This window comes from Leucoraja erinacea, chromosome 7 (assembly GCF_028641065.1).
Source record: "Leucoraja erinacea ecotype New England chromosome 7, Leri_hhj_1, whole genome shotgun sequence".
NCBI classification, from domain to species: domain Eukaryota; kingdom Metazoa; phylum Chordata; class Chondrichthyes; order Rajiformes; family Rajidae; genus Leucoraja; species Leucoraja erinaceus.
Genome location: NC_073383.1, coordinates 58,916,799 through 58,935,048, shown reverse-complemented (window position 1 = coordinate 58,935,048; position 18,250 = coordinate 58,916,799). Strand labels below are relative to the sequence as shown.

Sequence of the window (18,250 nt, the reverse complement as noted above, 5' to 3'; positions counted from 1 at the left end):
GCTGTTGCCTGACTGTGCCAGAGACCTGGATTCCATCCTGACCTCAGGGGCTGACTATGTGGAGTTTGCATGTTCTTCCTGTAACTGTATGGGTTTCCTCCAGGTGCTCATGTATCCTCCCACACCACAAAGACATGCAGATTTATAAATTAATTGGCCTTTGTCAAATTGTTCCAAATGTGTAGGGAGTGATATAAGAAAGTGATATAACGTGGAACTAGCGTGAATGGGTTATTGATGGTAAGCTTGTACACAGTTGGCCAAATAATCCATTTTCATACTTCATCTCTAAACTTAACAGTGAGAAGAATGTGTAAGATCTTGAAACCATAAACACAAGAATTTTAAAATTAAGTTTTGAGGTCCAGTTATAATCCTCAAAATTGAAAATAAAAATAAATCCAGATTTCTAAGATTTCTAAGATTTCTAGGTTTCTAAGATAAAAACTGAAAATTCAGGAAAACTCATCTGTAGAAAAATAAACAGTTAATGTCTCCATTTGACGAGCCTTTGTCAGAAAAACAAAAATATTGAATTAATGTGATGCCACAAGTTAGGAAAGGAGCTGGAGAATTTTAGCTCAAGATATTTGATTTGTGTTGCTTAGCAGCACATTCAAGACTGCCTTTGCCTAATGAACTGCAAGACAGTCCTCTATTTATCCAGGAAAGTACATCTGTTGATTAAAAACATCCATGTTTGACATAACACATGTTACCATAAAGAAATAAAGGGCTTGTATTTATTTGTATATTCCACAGCGATTAACCCCAAAGCTTGTTACATTGGGAAAAAATACTTTAGAGTGCATTCTCTCCTGTGAGGAAAAATAGTGTTTAATTTTTGCACAGCAAGGTTCACATGCTAAAAGCCATCTCACATCTTGACAGATAAAATAAGTGTGAAAATTCAGGCAGCCACTGTGCTTAGCTGTGGTATGGGAGAAGTGCCAGAAGTCTGAGTAGCAGATCTATTCACCATCACTACATATCATTTTCCCCGTGGAGGTTGGAGCACACATGTTTTTTCAGGCTTGCCGTTAGCCATTTGACTATGCAATAAATGCACCAGCATTTATTTGTCTTTGCTGGATGGTGTGGTTGTAAACAGTATTTTCTCATTTGTCAGTTGAAATGCTAAACTCCTTGAAAGCTTACGTGACATTATTGCTGCAAAAGTGCTTTGGGTTTACATTATAACATAAAAACAAGAATAGATGTGGGCCATTTGGCCCCTCATGCCTCCTATGCAATTCATTCGCTGCGGCAATTATTCTCTGCTTTAGCTCCATATACTTTGAGTCCCATGTCCTGAAAATCGATCAATATCTGGCTTTGAGATACTCAAAGATTGAGCTTCTACTGCCTAATTTAGCAGCAAATTCAAAAAAAGATGCACCAAGCTCCAGGTGAAGTGCTTTCTTCTCATCCCTGTCCTAAATGACGGACCCATTGTTTTGAGATTGTGGCCCTCTGATACAATATGCCGCACCAGGGGAAGCATCAACTCTACACCATTTCTACCATGCTCTGTGGGCATTATGAATGAGAATACATCTCATGCTCCTAAACTGAAGTGAGCATTGATTTATTCTACTTAAAATCTTCTGGTACAATGAATTTGCTACCTGGTCAGCCTTCACTACACTCCTTAAGTATATCGTTCTTTGGTTATTTTGCACCATGTATAGTTCTGAAATTGGCTCTAATATGCAGCCTTTGACAGATTATCTACATGGCAAGCCAGCAAAGCCTACGAGTGGCCAGCATTGTTGCATTGACTGTTGGTCTGGTCTCACTTGGATCCACTTGGTTATCTGTTAATCCCAGGTGACTCCAAGACTTTTTCTGAAACTGTAAAGGTTACATTTGTTCAATCATTGCTCTTTCTTGGAGAACATGATACAGGTTTCCTTGCCACAACAAAAAGAAGTGAAAACACTAGCCAATGAAACAGATGTATGAACCAGATTAGCAGTTTGGTTGTTCCAGGCAAATGAATTAAGTTAGGAAAGGACACAAAGTGTTGGATTGAGCAATGAGCAGTGTCCAATGGCAGTGATTGCAATATAAATACAAAGGGTAGATATGGCCCAGGTAATATTTAGATCCTTTCACTTAAATATAGTGTAAGGGAAAAAAAGTCCTATCAACTTAATGCTTTGCCATGCACCAATTAGAATAATTCCAGTCAAAATCTAGATATTTTTACAAATTAATAGGTTCGATGACACTGTCAAGATTCATCAGACGTTGAAGTACTTTTCAAATTCTGCACGTTCATATTTCCAAATCAATATATTTTGTGATTTGTGATTGTGGCTTTTGATTAAAAAACTCAGAAATGTATGTGTTGCTCAGAACTCTCTGCTTAAATAGTTTTTAGCAGTCACTATTAATATTCAGCTTGATTTAAACCTTAATAATATAGCTATAGAATTTAAATTGGCATGACAATATTTTGCATTTAGGATACGGTAGTGATTCAAGTTTGTAACTGTGATAGAAGAAATCTCCATTGGAAGGTGATGAATTACTTGATTAAAACATTTAAATTTCTTATTTATCATACATCAGCACTTCGTTCATGCTCCATGAATGAGTTTACCTGTGCCAACGGTCGTTGTGTTGCTGCCAGATGGAGATGTGATGGAGATTATGATTGCTCTGATAGCTCAGATGAAGTAAGTACTCATCCTCTTATTACTTTTTAGAGATGAGTGGAGACAAACAGATTTTGTACACAATGTGTGAAATGTATTTCAAGTCCTTCCCAAGGTCACACATGCTCAGATCATATTCCCATATCCCGGTTATCCAAATTTGAACTTCAAGCCCTAAATATATGTTTTCACCATTTGCATCTTACAATAATTCACTTTTTGCAATGTGGTTCACTCCATCAGCTATTTCTCATTATAAATTTTGAATAAAGAATCAAGTTCTCAAAATCATCATACATTGCCTCTCACAAACACACAACACTTTCAAAGCACATACATCCATACAATGCCGCACAAAATTCTTCCTACACATCACTCAACTCCACTGATTTACACCGCCTCTTTGACCCACAAAGTATTAAATTTAACAGCACACAAAAAAGGAAATCAGGTTAGGAGTCGACTGTCTGGGCCTTCATGTTTAATACCATTCATGTCTAATCTTCAACTACATCGCCATTTACCTGCGCTAATCCTCTAATTCCCATGATTTCCTTAATAGCCACAAATCTATCAATCTTGAATTAGGTGACTGATCCTCCACAGCCCTTTGGGTTAGAGCATTTAAAAGATTCACTAACCACACATGAAGAATTTTCTCCTCGTCTCAGTGCTAAATGGGCTATCCTTCAGTCTGAGACCAAGATGTCTGGTTCTTGACTCCTTGCCCATGGAAAACCCCTCTGCATCCAGCCTGCATAATTTTTGAAATTTCAATGAGATCTCCCCTCATTCTTCTAAATTTGAGAAAATGCAGACCTTGGCTACTCAAACTAAAACTATAGCGCAAACCCAGCATCCCTAGTGTAATGAACTGTTGCAGGACTCCCATTATGATAAAGGCCAATATGCTATATGCTTTCCCTAATCCTACTGATGGACCTCCTGCATGTGGTTGTTTTTTTCAGTGGCATCTCCTTAAGAATATCACTGATCCTTTGAACATTAACATTATCCAATCTCTTACCACTTAAAACCCTTGTCGAATATTTTCTCTGGCCTTACCCCTCCTTACCTCAACAAAATCTTCAGTTTTGTATATTCAGCAATACCCTCAGCTAAATCTCCTGACCACGTTACCCCCTAATCTTTGTAGCATAGATTTTAGTTGCCTTGACCAAAGTCTGGATCTCTAAGACACTCACCTTTTGAAAACTTTAGACTTTTCAACTGAGTATTTTTTTTGTTAGCTGCTACCATTCCCCCAACTGTTTTTTTTTTTTGTTTCGTCCTCCTCTGAAATGTCTTGGGGGGTTTTCAGGACAAGACATGCAGGATGTGGTTAAATATTATTTATTTTAATATATTGGTACAAATACTGTGGGTAGAGTTGGTGATTGCTCAACGTATACACAGGTAATTCATCAACTCGCATTTTCCCCACAATTGCTCTCATGTTTTCCATGCAAATCAAATTCAAAGCATAATGGTGTAAGAGGGAACCACAGGTGCTGGTTTACATCGAAGATAGAGAGACAAAATGCTAGAGTTACTCAACGGGTCAGGCAGCATCTCTGGAGAAAAGGAATAGGTGACGTTTCAGGGAAGAGGGAAACTAGAGGTATGAATAGGTACAGAACAAATCACAGCCGGCACCGATAACTCAAGAAAAGTGGAGCCCACAATGGTCCATTGTTGGTGTTGGAAAAGCTGATAATGAAACATAGAAAATAGGTGCAGGAGTGGGCCATTCGGCCCTTCGAGCCAGCATCTCTATTCAATATAATCATGGCTGATCATCCTAAATCACTACCCCGCTCCTGCTTTTTCCCCATATCCCTTGATTCCGTAGTGTTACAAACAGTGAAACTAGCTAGATGACTTGAGTGGGGGAGGGACAGAGAGAGAGAGGGAATGCAAGGGTTACCTGAAATTAGAAAAATCAATATGCTGCCCAAGCAAAATATACGAGGTTATGTTCCTCCAATTTGCATGTGGCCTCACTTTGGCAGTAGAGGAAGCTCAGGGCAGAATGGGAATTAGTTAAAATGTTTTGTAACTGGGAGATCGCGTAGGCCAAGGCATATGTGTTCAGCAAAATTTGCAGTCTCATCGATATATTGTAGACAGGAGAAGATACTACTGAAATAGATATATCTATATATATTCCCAAATGTCTATTTATATGTCTCTATATTTCTTAGCCTATATATTTCAATATGTGGATGTGTCTGTACATTTGCGTGCATCCACATGTTTGTCCAAATACATGTGTATATGCTAGGCTTGTAAAGCAGAACGCAACTTGGATGTCATTACTAATGCTTCAAGACCTTGCTCTGTCAAATTTGTGTGGTGGCTAATGTGCAACAACTGCCATACATTAGAATAATTCATACACAGGCATCTTCCACTCCTCAGAGCTGGAGTGAAAGGAACTCATCCTTGATCTCACGAGACTTCTACAGTGGATAAACAGCAATACACTGCCACCTGCTGTCCTGCATCAACAATTTCAGAATGTGTTTGGTTAATTCATACTGATACTACAGAAAAAAAATGCTTACAAATTTTATTTAAGAATATATTTTAATTTTGATTATAATGTTTTTGCTGTTTACTGCAATTACCTATTTTTTTAAAATTAAAACTTCAGAAATCTAATACATTTTAATGATTATGTGCTTACTGATTTTAGAGTTACAGTGTGAGAGCAGGCCCTTCAGCTCACCGATTCCGCACCGACCAATGATCAGCCCATACACCAACGCTATCCCACACACTACGGACAAATTTACAACTTTACTGAAGGCAATTAACCTACAAACCTGAACGTCTTTACAGTGTGGGAGAAAACTAGAGCACCTGCAAAAAACTCACGCAGTCACAGGGAGAACATACAAACTCCGTGCAGACAGCACCCGGAGTCATGATTGAACCCAGGTCTCTGGCGCTGTAAAGCACTAACTCTACCGCTGCGCCACGGTGTCACCTACTGTTTTAAGATAATATTTTAACCACTCTCCACCTCAGTTTAAACACCATTGTCAGCTGTACAACTCAACATTGAAGACAATGTATTTCTGCCTGGCATACTCCTGACTGAGGTCAACATCATCATGTAAAAAGACTCATGAATAGTATGAGAGAAATCTTTGAGAATAATCATACACCATAAAAATGCAAATTGTCGAAAACATCAAGTAAATGGTGATACTGATATACGAGCCTGCAAATGGCCACAAATAATTAATTCAGCTTCAGATGAGCATTTCATTCTTTACGCTTTTCACATTTTCTTCAACTTTAGTATAGCCCCATTACGAACCTCAGCTATGTTTCAGGCAACTGAATTACTTAATACACAGATACTTTGCTACATGCTGGAATATTGCATGGAAAGAGTTTCTCGAGAAGTGGTGCAGCTTGATTTATCCTCTGGAATCCCCTTTGTGTCAGTCGTATTTTTTAAGTCAGGGCGTGATGATGTAATGCATGGCGGATGATAACCAAGTCCTGCTAATCCATCCACTTCACTACTGCATGTGTTCTTGTAGTTTCATCAACATGATATGGCATTTGAGTTGGAGTTAATTTACAGAGATCGTTATACTTTGAGATTTATTTCCCTTTTTAAAATGCTTGTGTCGAAATCTCTGGAGAACTTTCTTTAATACCCGTTCAAACTTCTTCTGAATTATCAGACATTGATGGATAGTTTGTAGAAATATTTTTTTACAATCCTTCAAATCCATTCCCTTTGAGTGGCTTGGATAATTATCTGTTGATCTCTCCATTCTGTACATCCTGACAGATTTTGAGATCTAACAATGCTGTTTGTCAAAGTACAAACCAATTATATTCATTGCTTGCTGGAGTGCTTTATATATTCCTCTTCAGAAAATTATTTGAAGAAATTAATAAACTGCAAATGCCATGGAGAAGTTTATATCATGCATTATTTTTCCATTGTACATTTTTTCGGTGTGCAAGTTTTAAAATCAAACTATTTATTCCATGCGTAGGAAAGAACTGCAGATGCTGGTTTAAATTGAAGGTAGACACAAAATGCTGGAGTAACTCAGCAGAACAGGCAGCATCTCTGGAGAGAAGGAATGGGCAACATTTTGGGTCAAGACCCTTCAGTCTGAAGAAGGATCGCAACCTGAAATGTCACTCATTCCTTCTCTCCAGAGATGCTGCCTGTCCCGCTGAGTTACTCCAGCAATTTGTGTCTATTTATTCTACGTAGCTGGAGGTGAAAAACTATGATCTGCCATATCAAGTACTTTAGCTCCAACACACAATGCATACAAAGCCAGTTTTTATAGAGCAGAGACTGTGCAGGCCATTGTGCCTGCCAGTTCTTTGACAAACTATTCCAGCCAGTCCCACATTCTGGTACTTTCAACAAAGCGCTACATTTTCTTTCAAGTACATGTCCAATTCCCTGATGGAGGCTATTATTAAATCTGCTTCCACACTTGTATAGGGAATGCATTCCAAATTTTGAAAGCTTGCTGCATAAAAGAGAATTTTTCCTCCTATCTCCTCCAGTTATTTTGCCAATAACCTTTAATCTGCATTCTCCGAAGGCCTGCTCACATGCCAGTGGCAAGAGATGGCTCACACTTGCTCTGTTGAAACTCTACATAATTTTGAGCACTTTTGGTAATCCTCCCCTTAAGCATCAAGGAGAAAAATGCCAGCTCTCATACCTGAAGGTCATTTCTGATACACTTTTAATAAATCACCTCCTTACCCTCTCTGAGTCTTCAATTTGCTTTTGAAATGGTGATGTCCAGAAATAAAGAATGTGCAGGATCATTCTCAACAATGGCTGATGGTTCCATAAAATGCTGCTCACACCATCTCTGTCACACAAAAGTGGATGCACCTGACTTCTCACTCTGGCTGGAATCTCTTCTGCTTCCAGGGAAGATGCACTGATCTGCTGAACTGAAGGGATGGCTTCAATAAACAATAGACAATAGGTGCAGGAGTAGGGCATTTGGCCCTTCGAGCCAGCCCTGCCATTTAATGTGATCATGGCTGATCATCCCCAATCAGTACCCCATTCCTGCCTTCTCCCCATATCCCCTGACTCCGCTATTTTTAAGAGCCCTATCTAGCTCTCTTTTGAAAGCATCCAGAGAACCTGCCTACAACGCCCACTGAAGCTGAGAATTCCACAGACTCACCACTCTCTGTGAGAAAAAGTGTTTCCTCATCTCCGTTCAAAATGGCTTGCTCCTTATTCTTAAACTGTGGCCCCTGGTTCTGGACTCCCCCAACATCGGGAACATGTTTCCTGCCTCTAGTGTGTCCAAGCCCTTAACAATCTTATATGTTTCAATGAGATACCCTCTCATCCTTCTAAACCCCAGAGTGGACAAGTCCAGCTGTTCCATTGTCTCAGCATATGACATTTCCGCCATCTCGGGAATTAACCTTGTAAACCTACGCTGCACTCCCTCAATAGCAAGAATGTCCTTCCTCAAATTAGGGGACCAAAACTGCACACAATACTCCAGGTGTGGTCTCACTAGGGCTCTGTACAACTGCAGACTCTTTGCTCCTATATTCGATTCCTCGTGTTATAAAGGCCAACATGCCATTCGCTTTCTTTACTGCCTGCTGTACCTGTATGCTTACGTTCATAGAATGATGTACAAGGACACCCAGATCCCGTTGTACTTCCTCTTTTCCCAACTTGACGCCATTTAGATAGTAATCTGTTTGAATTCGGCCAGTCAAGGCTGGTATAAATAATGTGACCCCATTTACTTGAATGGATTTGGCTGAACTTGAGCACAAAGTTGAGTGCAGCCATACTGTGTGTTCATTGATTGTATTTTGTTTAATAATCTTTATTTTTTTTAATTACTTAAAACTCTTTGAACTAATTTTTAATATTTCCAAGAATCAGAAATGTAAAATGTTTACATGCCTAACCCAAAGAATCATCAATGAAACAGATCCTTGGACCCACCATGTCCATGTAAGCCACCCATTTATTGTCATCTCATTTACAAGCACTTGGTCCACAGCCTTCTACATCTTGGTGATTCAAGTGCTCATCCACGTACTTCCTAATATTGTGAGTGTACCTGCCTGCGCCATCCATATCAATCAACTTCTGCGTGAATAGACTCCTCAGATTTCTACAATCTTATCTCTTAGATTAAACCTATGCCCTCTGGTTAGAGAAACATCTGCTGTGGCGAAAGGTTTCCGGCCATTTATTATTTCTCATAATTTGCATACCTCTCTCATTTTGTCTGTGGCCCTCTCTGCTCCATGGAAAGCAAACCCAAGCCTTTCCAGTCTCTAATAACTGAAACATTCCACCCGAGGCAATATCCGTACGAATCTCCTCTGCACCTTTTCCAGCATAGAACATGAAAATGTACAGCACATGAACACACTCTTCAACCCACAGTGTGTTTGCCAAACATGATGCCTAGTCAAACTTAAGTTTTATTTAGTTTATTATTGACCCATGTATGTAGATACAGTGAAAGCATTGTTTTCTGTGCTATCCAATCAAATCATACCAATGGAAACACAAGGAACTGCAGATGCAAGGCCCTTGAGCAACACACAAAATGCTGGAGGTACTCAACAGATCAGGTAGCATTTGCGGAGGGAAGAGTCTTGACCCAAAACTTTGCCTTTTCATTCCCTCCACAATTCTGCCTGACCTGCTTGGTTCCTCCAGCACTTTCGCCCATCATACACATCGTAAAAGAGTGGAATGATTACAGTGGGTAATAGTAGATCATCTTGTGAGACAACATGTAGGGAGTCCCCATGCTGCAGCATCACCTTGAATCTCTCGAGTCGCAAGCCTCTGAAAATATCAAATCTGAACATTGGCTGAGGAGATATGAATTTATTATTTTCTCACTTTAAGGCTGAGTGTGCTGGCGGCAATGGGTGTGTGTGGGTGTGTTGACGATGTACGGATCGGCCTGGCCCAGTATGATGCCGTTGGTTCCTTTTACGGCCACTTCTGATCCATGCACCTACTGAAGGCTGCACCGATGTTTCCACTCACCTGTCTGTGGTCGGGCCTCCAGTATCTGCCTTGTCTTTCCACAGCACAACCTGTGGTCCCTGCAACCACTCTGGCGGCCATCACCTGCAGCTGCCCCGGTGCTTCCATGCACTGAGATCACCATGACCCGCTTGAGGAACAGAAAAGTCTTCCCGAACTAACCAGGGGACTTCAGGTCCATTGCCAACGGGCGCAGGAGTTGAGTTCACAGACCATTGACACTAACTTCCCCATTCCCCTGCCACCACCGCCATCCTCAAGACGTCAATTTGCCTTTGAAAAGGTATCAATAGGGCAGACAGTCAGAACTTTTCTCCAAGACTGGAAATGTCCCAAACCTAGAGGGCATAGTGATGAGGTGGTAGAGAGAGATGGTGATGTGTAGGGCAAGTTTTGTTACACAGAGAGTGGTGGGGGCCTAGAGCGCATTGCCAGGGTAGTGGTAGAGGTAGATATGATTATGGCATTTAAGTGGCTTTTCAATAAGCACATAGAAGTGCAGGGAATAGAGGGATATGGATCATGTACAGGCAGATGAGATCAATTTAACTTGGCATCATGTCGGCACAAACATTGTGGGCCAAACCACCCATTCATTCCTGTGCTGTACTGATCTATGTTCCTACCAATCTACACTATCACGTTTAGGAACGTTTGGATTTGTATACCATAGTCCTAGCATTTCTGGGATATGTCCTGCACTTTTAAGACCTCTCAAAATGCATCACCTTAATAATCAGGATTAAGTTCCATCTTCCATTACTCGGCTGGATTTATGAGCTAATCAATAGCATGCTGTAACCTAACCCTTTTCACTATCAAGAATACCACCAATTTTCATATTAACTGCTAATTTACTAATTATATGTTCCATATTAAGATTCAAAGCATTAATGGACACATGAACCAGTAATTGTCTCACACTGATTTCTTGGTACACTACTGGTTGCAGGCTTCCAATCGAAAAAATAAAAAACTATACTCTACCATTCACCTCTGTCTGTCAATACCATGTCAAATTTTGATTCAGTTTGCCACGACATTTACCTTTTGGACCAACCTTCCAAGCTGGAGCTGATCAAAAGCCTTTCTAAAGCCCATGCAAATTATGGCGACCACACAGCATGTTATCAGTGTTAGCTTATAAAATCTGTAGTTCAGTGCAAGATGGTACAATCTTTGCTAACCTGCATCTTATACTGGGAAAGGGTTGTTCACAGTATGGGATAAGATAAGGCAGGCAATCACTGAGAGGTAGGAACCCCACACACTGGAAATCATCAATTCCTCTCTCCCCTTTCCTCTCACTTCCACAGCAGCCTTTTCCACAGGTGACCTGTTGCTCCAATGGACTGAGATTCTTTCAAATCTGACCACCATCTCTTTGTCCAATTGCCATCTATCCATGCAGCTCCAAATGGGAAACACACAGGTAACCATTAATAATGATTCTTTCACCATATTTGCATTTGACATTTGGAAGTCACCCTTTTAGGAACGCAGTCCATTAAAATGACCGGACTCCAATGTCTAGACTCTTACTTTCAATAGTAACTCAAGTTTTAGCAAGATTAATAAAATCTTACCAGGTAACTGTCAAATATATCAAGACATATTTTGAAAACACAACATGAGTACTTTAAAAAAAACCATGAACTTGTTATTTCGTACATGATTTTATATTCAATAAGATGGAAATTCAGTTGAACTAAAACTTGAGAAAAAAGTTCATGACATGGACAGGACATTTAGGTCAGGTAAGGAAATTGAGTGGTTAGGTCTGTGTGAATAAACTGTGATGATCCAGCACAAAAATAAGCCTAGCTTAAAGATTTTGAACTTTTGAACATTGTAATTAGTTGAGTGACCATTAGCAGTTAAAATAGTCCCAAAAATTCAGTGATTCTTTTTGAAAGATCCAGACTTTGAATTCTGTCAAAACTATCCAGAGATTTGATTTAGATCCCATCAATTCTGGATTGTTGCAGATAGCTAATTGGAATGATGTATCAAAATTAAATATTTAAAACATTGGGGCTGCACAGTGGCGCAGTAGTAGAACTGCTTCTTTACAGTGCTAGGGAACCGAGTTCGATCCTGCCTACGGGTGCTGTCTTTACATTCTCCCTGTGACCACGCGGATTTTCTGTGGGTGCTCCAGTTTCCTGCCACATCCCAAAGATGTATAAGTTTGTGGCTTAATTCACTTTGGTAAGATTGTAAATTGTCCCTGGTGTGTAGGATAGTGCGAATGTATGGGGTGATTGCTGGTCGGCACGGACTCGGTGGGCCGAAGGGCCTGTTTCCTCACTGTATCTCTAAATCTAAAGGCTAATGTTTATGCAGTCCCTGACATTTGTTATTGTGCTATGTAAACATATTCCCAATAAAAAATGATTTATGAGTATTATTATAAATAAACGTTGCACGTTAGAGATGTCGCCTGACTAAGTAAGTATAAATTTTATGTGCCCTTAATGCTGTCATTTCCGAATTTACAACAGATGATTAGCAGCATGCTTTAATAGTTTTTGACTCTTTAGTAATTAGCCATATGGCATTGGTGACAAACATTATTACATTAAACTTTGCATATGATTTATATCAACAGAAAGACTGTGTGATTAAATGTAAAGAGGATCAGTTCCAGTGTGAGCATGGGCACTGTATTCCTGTCAGGTGGCACTGTGATGGAGAGACTGATTGTCTAGATAGCAGTGATGAGGAAAACTGTGAACAAGGTAACTGAAAAAGCTTAAATGGCATGTCTCCTATCACTTTAATGTTCAGCTTCCATTAGAATTATATGTGTTGAAGCAGAATATCTTACTATATTAGTGAGCCTTGCTTCTTGCCAGGATTTTATGATTGTGAATTGACATTTATGCTCTGTAAATTCTATTGCCATATGGTGGATTCTAGGTTGATAATTTTATGGTCACGGCTTTGAATTTCTTCAGACCCAGATAATTCTCTATGCATATGTGAAGGAGATTAAAATCCTTATTTTTAGTGCACGGTTATTTAGTGATTTTTCCAAGTTTCAGTGAACATCTTATAAATGTTCAAAGCCTGCTGTACAATTGTAACTGCTAAGAAACCAACATAACATAATATCTGCCTTCTATATGTCAAGATATTAACACATTTTTTTTTTTCACATAGCTCTGCAGTCCCTTCATTGATTATTTACAATGTGGCTCTGATGATAATGTCAATGTATCAATTAGTTATCTATCCAATGACCTGACTGGCCACTTTCTTCCCAAGTGAGGTTAGCAGGCTGACAAGAGGGAATAATTTCCTCTCATTATTCGGCTCCAGCCTGCCAACCATTTGATGCTTTCTACCATTTGCTCACAGAGAACTGACAATAAGCATGCAGTTAACTTCCAAGAGCTTAGGGATAGCTCAACCAAGCTCAGCTCACCCTCTGCTCACTCAATTCCTGTCCCCAAGTTAAAAAAATAACCTTATTTACACAAATGTTAAAGATGAGGTATATGTATATGATACATGTTTTTCTTCAATTTTTCACAATATAATTAAAATATTATCCAAAGATTTTAAATATGTCATTATTGTTTCTTGTTCTATGCAATGTCATAAGAAAACAACAAACTTTCCATTAATTACTGATTAAAAAAACTGGTTGGCAATAAATTAATGCATGGAGAGGCGAGGAAAATAATTCCATAAATGGTCCATCGAGTGTCGGCCTCTAATTGACATAACTGTGTTGAAATTAATGATATATGAATTTTTATATTAGACTGTTTAATTATTTGGGTTTTCCAGTGCAAACAACCTGCAATGTGGATGAATTTCAATGCAACAATACACTTTGTAAGCTTATATCATGGCTATGTGATGGTGAAGATGATTGTGGAGACAACTCTGATGAAAACCCAGAAATGTGTGGTATGTTGGTTATCTTTTTTAAATTCGGTAAATTCAGTAAAGAGCTCGGGGACATCTCTTAGTGGCTCGTTACGCGAATGGCAGGCACTCGGGAAGTCTCGCTAATGGCAGGTAAGCACGAGAAGACTCGTGAAGATTTTTCAACACTTTGAAAAATTGTCCACGATAGCCGACAAGTGGCCATTACCGTAAATCTCCGAGTTCTGTGGGACAGGGCTTTAATAGGTAAGGCATGGATGCTTGGAGAGTTATCCTATGGTTGATGTAGCAGAGACAGGGTGGGAAGCAGAATTTACTGAAAGAGATTTGGTATAGTTTCACTGCATTGGAGAGAAGGGAACTAGGGGCATTTAATCAACTAGAGACGGAGGGGGAGGGAAGCTCTTGTAATCTCATAAAATGTTGATTGTTTGCTGTGTTCAATTTATCCTTCAAAGACTACCCATAAACCAAATGTGTCTACAGTTACAAACTTACCACTATGGCTAGTCCCAAAGGGACATTTCCAAAAAATACTATGAAGGCATTGAAACTCTCCATTAGACAATCTTTAAGCAGAACAAATTTGAGACTCTTAGGCAGTATTAGTTGACTGATGGCATTGGATGAGGTGGTTTTTGGTGCAAATTGAAAACAATTCAAGAAACAGTTTTCTAAAGCAGAAAAAAATAACTCTATTTCTCTCTTGACAGATGCTGCCTGACCTTATCAGCTTCTCTTATTTTCGGTTTTATTTCAGATTTATAATATAAAAATCATTAGCCATGAAGGGATGTGAACAATAACATTAACTGCTGCACAGATGGGAAATGCAGCTGGGATATATCTAAAAGCTAAATCTGCCATAGGGGTAACAACTCAATCAACCATAATTAATTTGAACAGCTCAGTGTTAGTGGTAAGATGTTGGGTCAGTAAGGAAAATGTTAGAGGAAGTAGGTATGACATTCACAGGTAACAGGTAATAGGTATTTTAAGAAATATTTTAGCTATGGTACAATGGATTTTTTTGATAAAATTTGCTTTTTACATTTTTTATTAAACAGTGAAATTTCAGTGTCCTCCTTCAAGATCATTCCGATGTAAAAATGGGAGAGTGTGCCTTCGACCTGAGCGGGTTTGTGATGAAATAAATAACTGCGGTGACAACTCTGATGAAGTGGACTGTGGTACGTGCCTTTATTTTACTAACTGTATACTATTAGTATTCTAACTATTAATGCATTGAGCATTACAGATTATATTCACATATTCTAAATATTCAAGAATAAGTAGTGACATGAGTTGTAAGTCAATATTTATGACAAAATCAAGATGCAATATCATTCAGGCTAAAACAAGAATTTACACTTGTACAATGTCTTTCATGCCCACAGGGTCTCGTTATTCTTCACAATTGATGAAGAATTTACCTTTCAACATAGACACTGTTCTTTGGTTGGCTCATTGGACAGGCAATTTAAATACAGGAAATCACCTCAAAATTAGGTCAATGGCCAATAAACCTGGTTTTGGAATCATTGATTGAAGGATAAATATTGATCAAGGCTGTATTTATACCACAAATTTTATGATTAACTTTAGCTCCGGTGTATTTTCTATCTACTTAATCAGGCTGAAAGACCATTAGCTTAATGTGAAACAGACAGCCTCTGTCAAAATATAACAGTTTCATGGGTTGGGCTTTATTTATTGGTCTTGTGTTCCTCAGGCAAGTATGGGACCATTCATCAAAGTTAGCACTTAGCAGAGGGGCCATCTGCAACAATGGGTTCAAGATCTTGGAGCATGTCCAGTTGTACTAGCATCCTAAAATTCAGTTCCATTGACTTCTCTGTGCAGTGATGCACGCAATCAAAGAGCAATATTTCCATGAGCTCAGTACCAGCATGGAAAGACAGATTGCACTTCTACTTACTCCAGTGGGGATCCTTGTATTCTAAATTAAACATGATGATGAATGGTTTAAGATAATTAAATCAGTCATACTATATTTTCATCAAGAATCTTAATTCCCACATAAGAGATTAGTATACAAACTTAAAGCACATGGTATTGGGGGTTCAGTATTGATGTGGATAGAGAACTGGCTGGCAGACAGGAAGCAAAGAGTAGGAGTAAATGAGTTCTTTTCACAATGGCAGGCAGTGACTAGTGGGGTACCGCAAGGCTCAGTTCTGGGACCCCAGCTATTTACGATATGTATTAATGATTTGGACGAGGGAATTGAATGCAACATCTCCAAGTTTGCGGATGACACGAAGCTGGAGGGCAGTGTTAGCTGTGAGGAGGATGCTAGGAGGCTGCAAGGTGACTTGGATAGGCTGGGTGAATGGGCAAATGCATGGCAGATGCTGTATAATGTGGATAAATGTGAGGTTATCCACTTTGGTGGCAAAAACAGGAAAGTAGATTATTATCTGAATGTTGGCCGATTAGGAAAGGAGGAGATGCAACGAGACCTGGGTATCATGGTACACCAGTCATTAAAAGTAGGCATGCAGGTGCAGCAGGCAGTGAAGAAGGCAAATGGTATGTTAGCATTCATAGCAAAAGGATTTGCGTATAGGAGCAGGGAGGTTCTACTGCAGTTGTACAGGGTCTTGGCTGTAAACTATTTTACTCAATTCCCCTCTAATTTGAAATCCATGCCTTTTGGCTTTTGATCATTCTTCTAAGAAAATCAGGTCCTTCCTATTTACTCCTTCATAAGTATACACACTTCATTTATATCTCCCCTCAGAGTCCACTGTTCCACAGAAAACAGTCCGACCTATCCAATTTTTCATCACAGCTACATTTCAGTCTTTACAACAACACCATAAATCTCCTCTGTACCACCTGCAGTGTAACCACATCTTTCTTGTAATGTTATGACCTGAACTACATGCAGTGCTCAAGCTGCAGCCTGACTAGTATTGCACATAGTTCCAGAATTACCTCCCTCTTCTTATATTTTATGCCTCAACTGATAAAGGAGTACATTGGTATACCTTCATAACCACCAAAATGACCTGCGCTGTTACCTACAAAGATCTGTCGATATACACTCTTAGCTTCAAGCGTTCTTCCACGCCATAAATGTGTTTACTTTAGAAGCCTAATACGATACTAAATCACCCAGCGAATGTTAAGGAAATAAATTGCAGAGTCTTGTCACTATAAATATTTAAAAGTATTGACATATATATTGAGGGAAATGTACCTCTTCGAGTGCAGAGCCGGTTGTCAGAGGCAACCAATCATAATTATGTGAGACCTGACTCAAAGAATAGCATTAGCCCTTAGTGTGTAGATGCATTTGTTGTGTTTAACACTATTGTTTTACTGTGGCTTGCGAATAAAACTGCTAAATCCTACATTACTCAACGCTGCATCATTTACGCAGCAGTCCCTGACCATGGATAATGCCGGTTGATATAATTATTATGACTTTGTAAAGGCAATTTGAGATGGAGCATGTGGCATATGCTGGTCGCCTGTAGTGACTGAATTAATGTAGTACTGCTGACCTGCTGCCCTATTTAATTTTGTATTAAAGGAATTGAAATACATTAGTATTGGTATTACAAGCTCCTGTGGAAATAGAACAGTAAAATGTGGCTTGTATTATGAATGCATAAGAGTGTAAACTGAAATAATTCTATTTTACAGGTTTGATTTGTGTGCAAAACACACACATTTTGCTGTAGGATATCTTTAGCTCAATTTGCATGCATGTTTGTCCTGATTTCAAACTAGTGGCGTCCAATATTTAGATGTCACAGCCATGGGGAGAAAGCAGGATAATGCGGTTGAGAGGGAAAGGTAGATCGAATGGCAGAGACTTGATTTGCCGAATGGTCTAATTCTGCTCCTTTAACTTGTGAACACTGATATTTCAAAAAAAGGTGCTAGATTCCTTGTATATGCGATGGCTTAATAACTGGTGAAAACCACATTTGACAAATTAATCACCAATACTTCAACTGTCCCATTGTCCCTAAGCATATGCGTTTGTTTTTATTTATTTTATTATGAATCTCTTTTCAGTAAATTAAGAAGTTTTGGGGTCATAGAGTCAGTCATACATGATGGAATCATGCCCTTTGGCCCAACGTTCATGCCAACCAAGATGTCCCATTTAAGCTCGTTCCATTTGCCCACATTTGGTCCACATTCTTGAAAAGATTTCCTGCCTATCCACCTGTCCAAGTATTTGTTAAATGCCATTAAAATACCTGCCTCAACTACCCCTTCTGGCAGTTTGTTCCATGTACCCACCAAGTGAAACGGTTGATTCGGAACTGATTTCCCAGATTTCCTGGGAGCATGGCAGACCTTTGAACATGATCGAGCCATCTGTGCATTCCTCCTCGCGTACAATGCCACCCACATTTTACATGAATAAAACGTCCCCAGACAAGCAATCTATAATTTCCATCTCCCATCCAGCAAGCTAGTATTGGAAACAGAAACAAGCAGCAGTAGCCTACCCCAGTTATTTGGGTGGGTGCAGAGCATAGTTTTATCATTGCCTTGGTCTTCCAGCTTTCTGATGCCAACGACTTGCTGCCTCCACAACTTTGCACTAACCCATACATATTTCCAGGCCATGAATTCCACC

General features: G+C 39.3%; 1 protein-coding gene across 1 annotated transcript in view; it reads left to right on the top strand.

Moving 5' to 3' along the window:
- Positions 1-18,250, top strand: part of LOC129699151 (low-density lipoprotein receptor-related protein 1-like) — an 877,455-nt gene that overhangs the window by 762,357 nt on the left and 96,848 nt on the right. The window contains exons 63-66 of the mRNA XM_055638819.1: positions 2,578-2,684; positions 12,335-12,464; positions 13,522-13,644; positions 14,691-14,813. Coding sequence (XP_055494794.1) covers positions 2,578-2,684; positions 12,335-12,464; positions 13,522-13,644; positions 14,691-14,813 — 483 coding nt within the window. The remainder of the gene's footprint in view (positions 1-2,577; positions 2,685-12,334; positions 12,465-13,521; positions 13,645-14,690; positions 14,814-18,250) is intronic.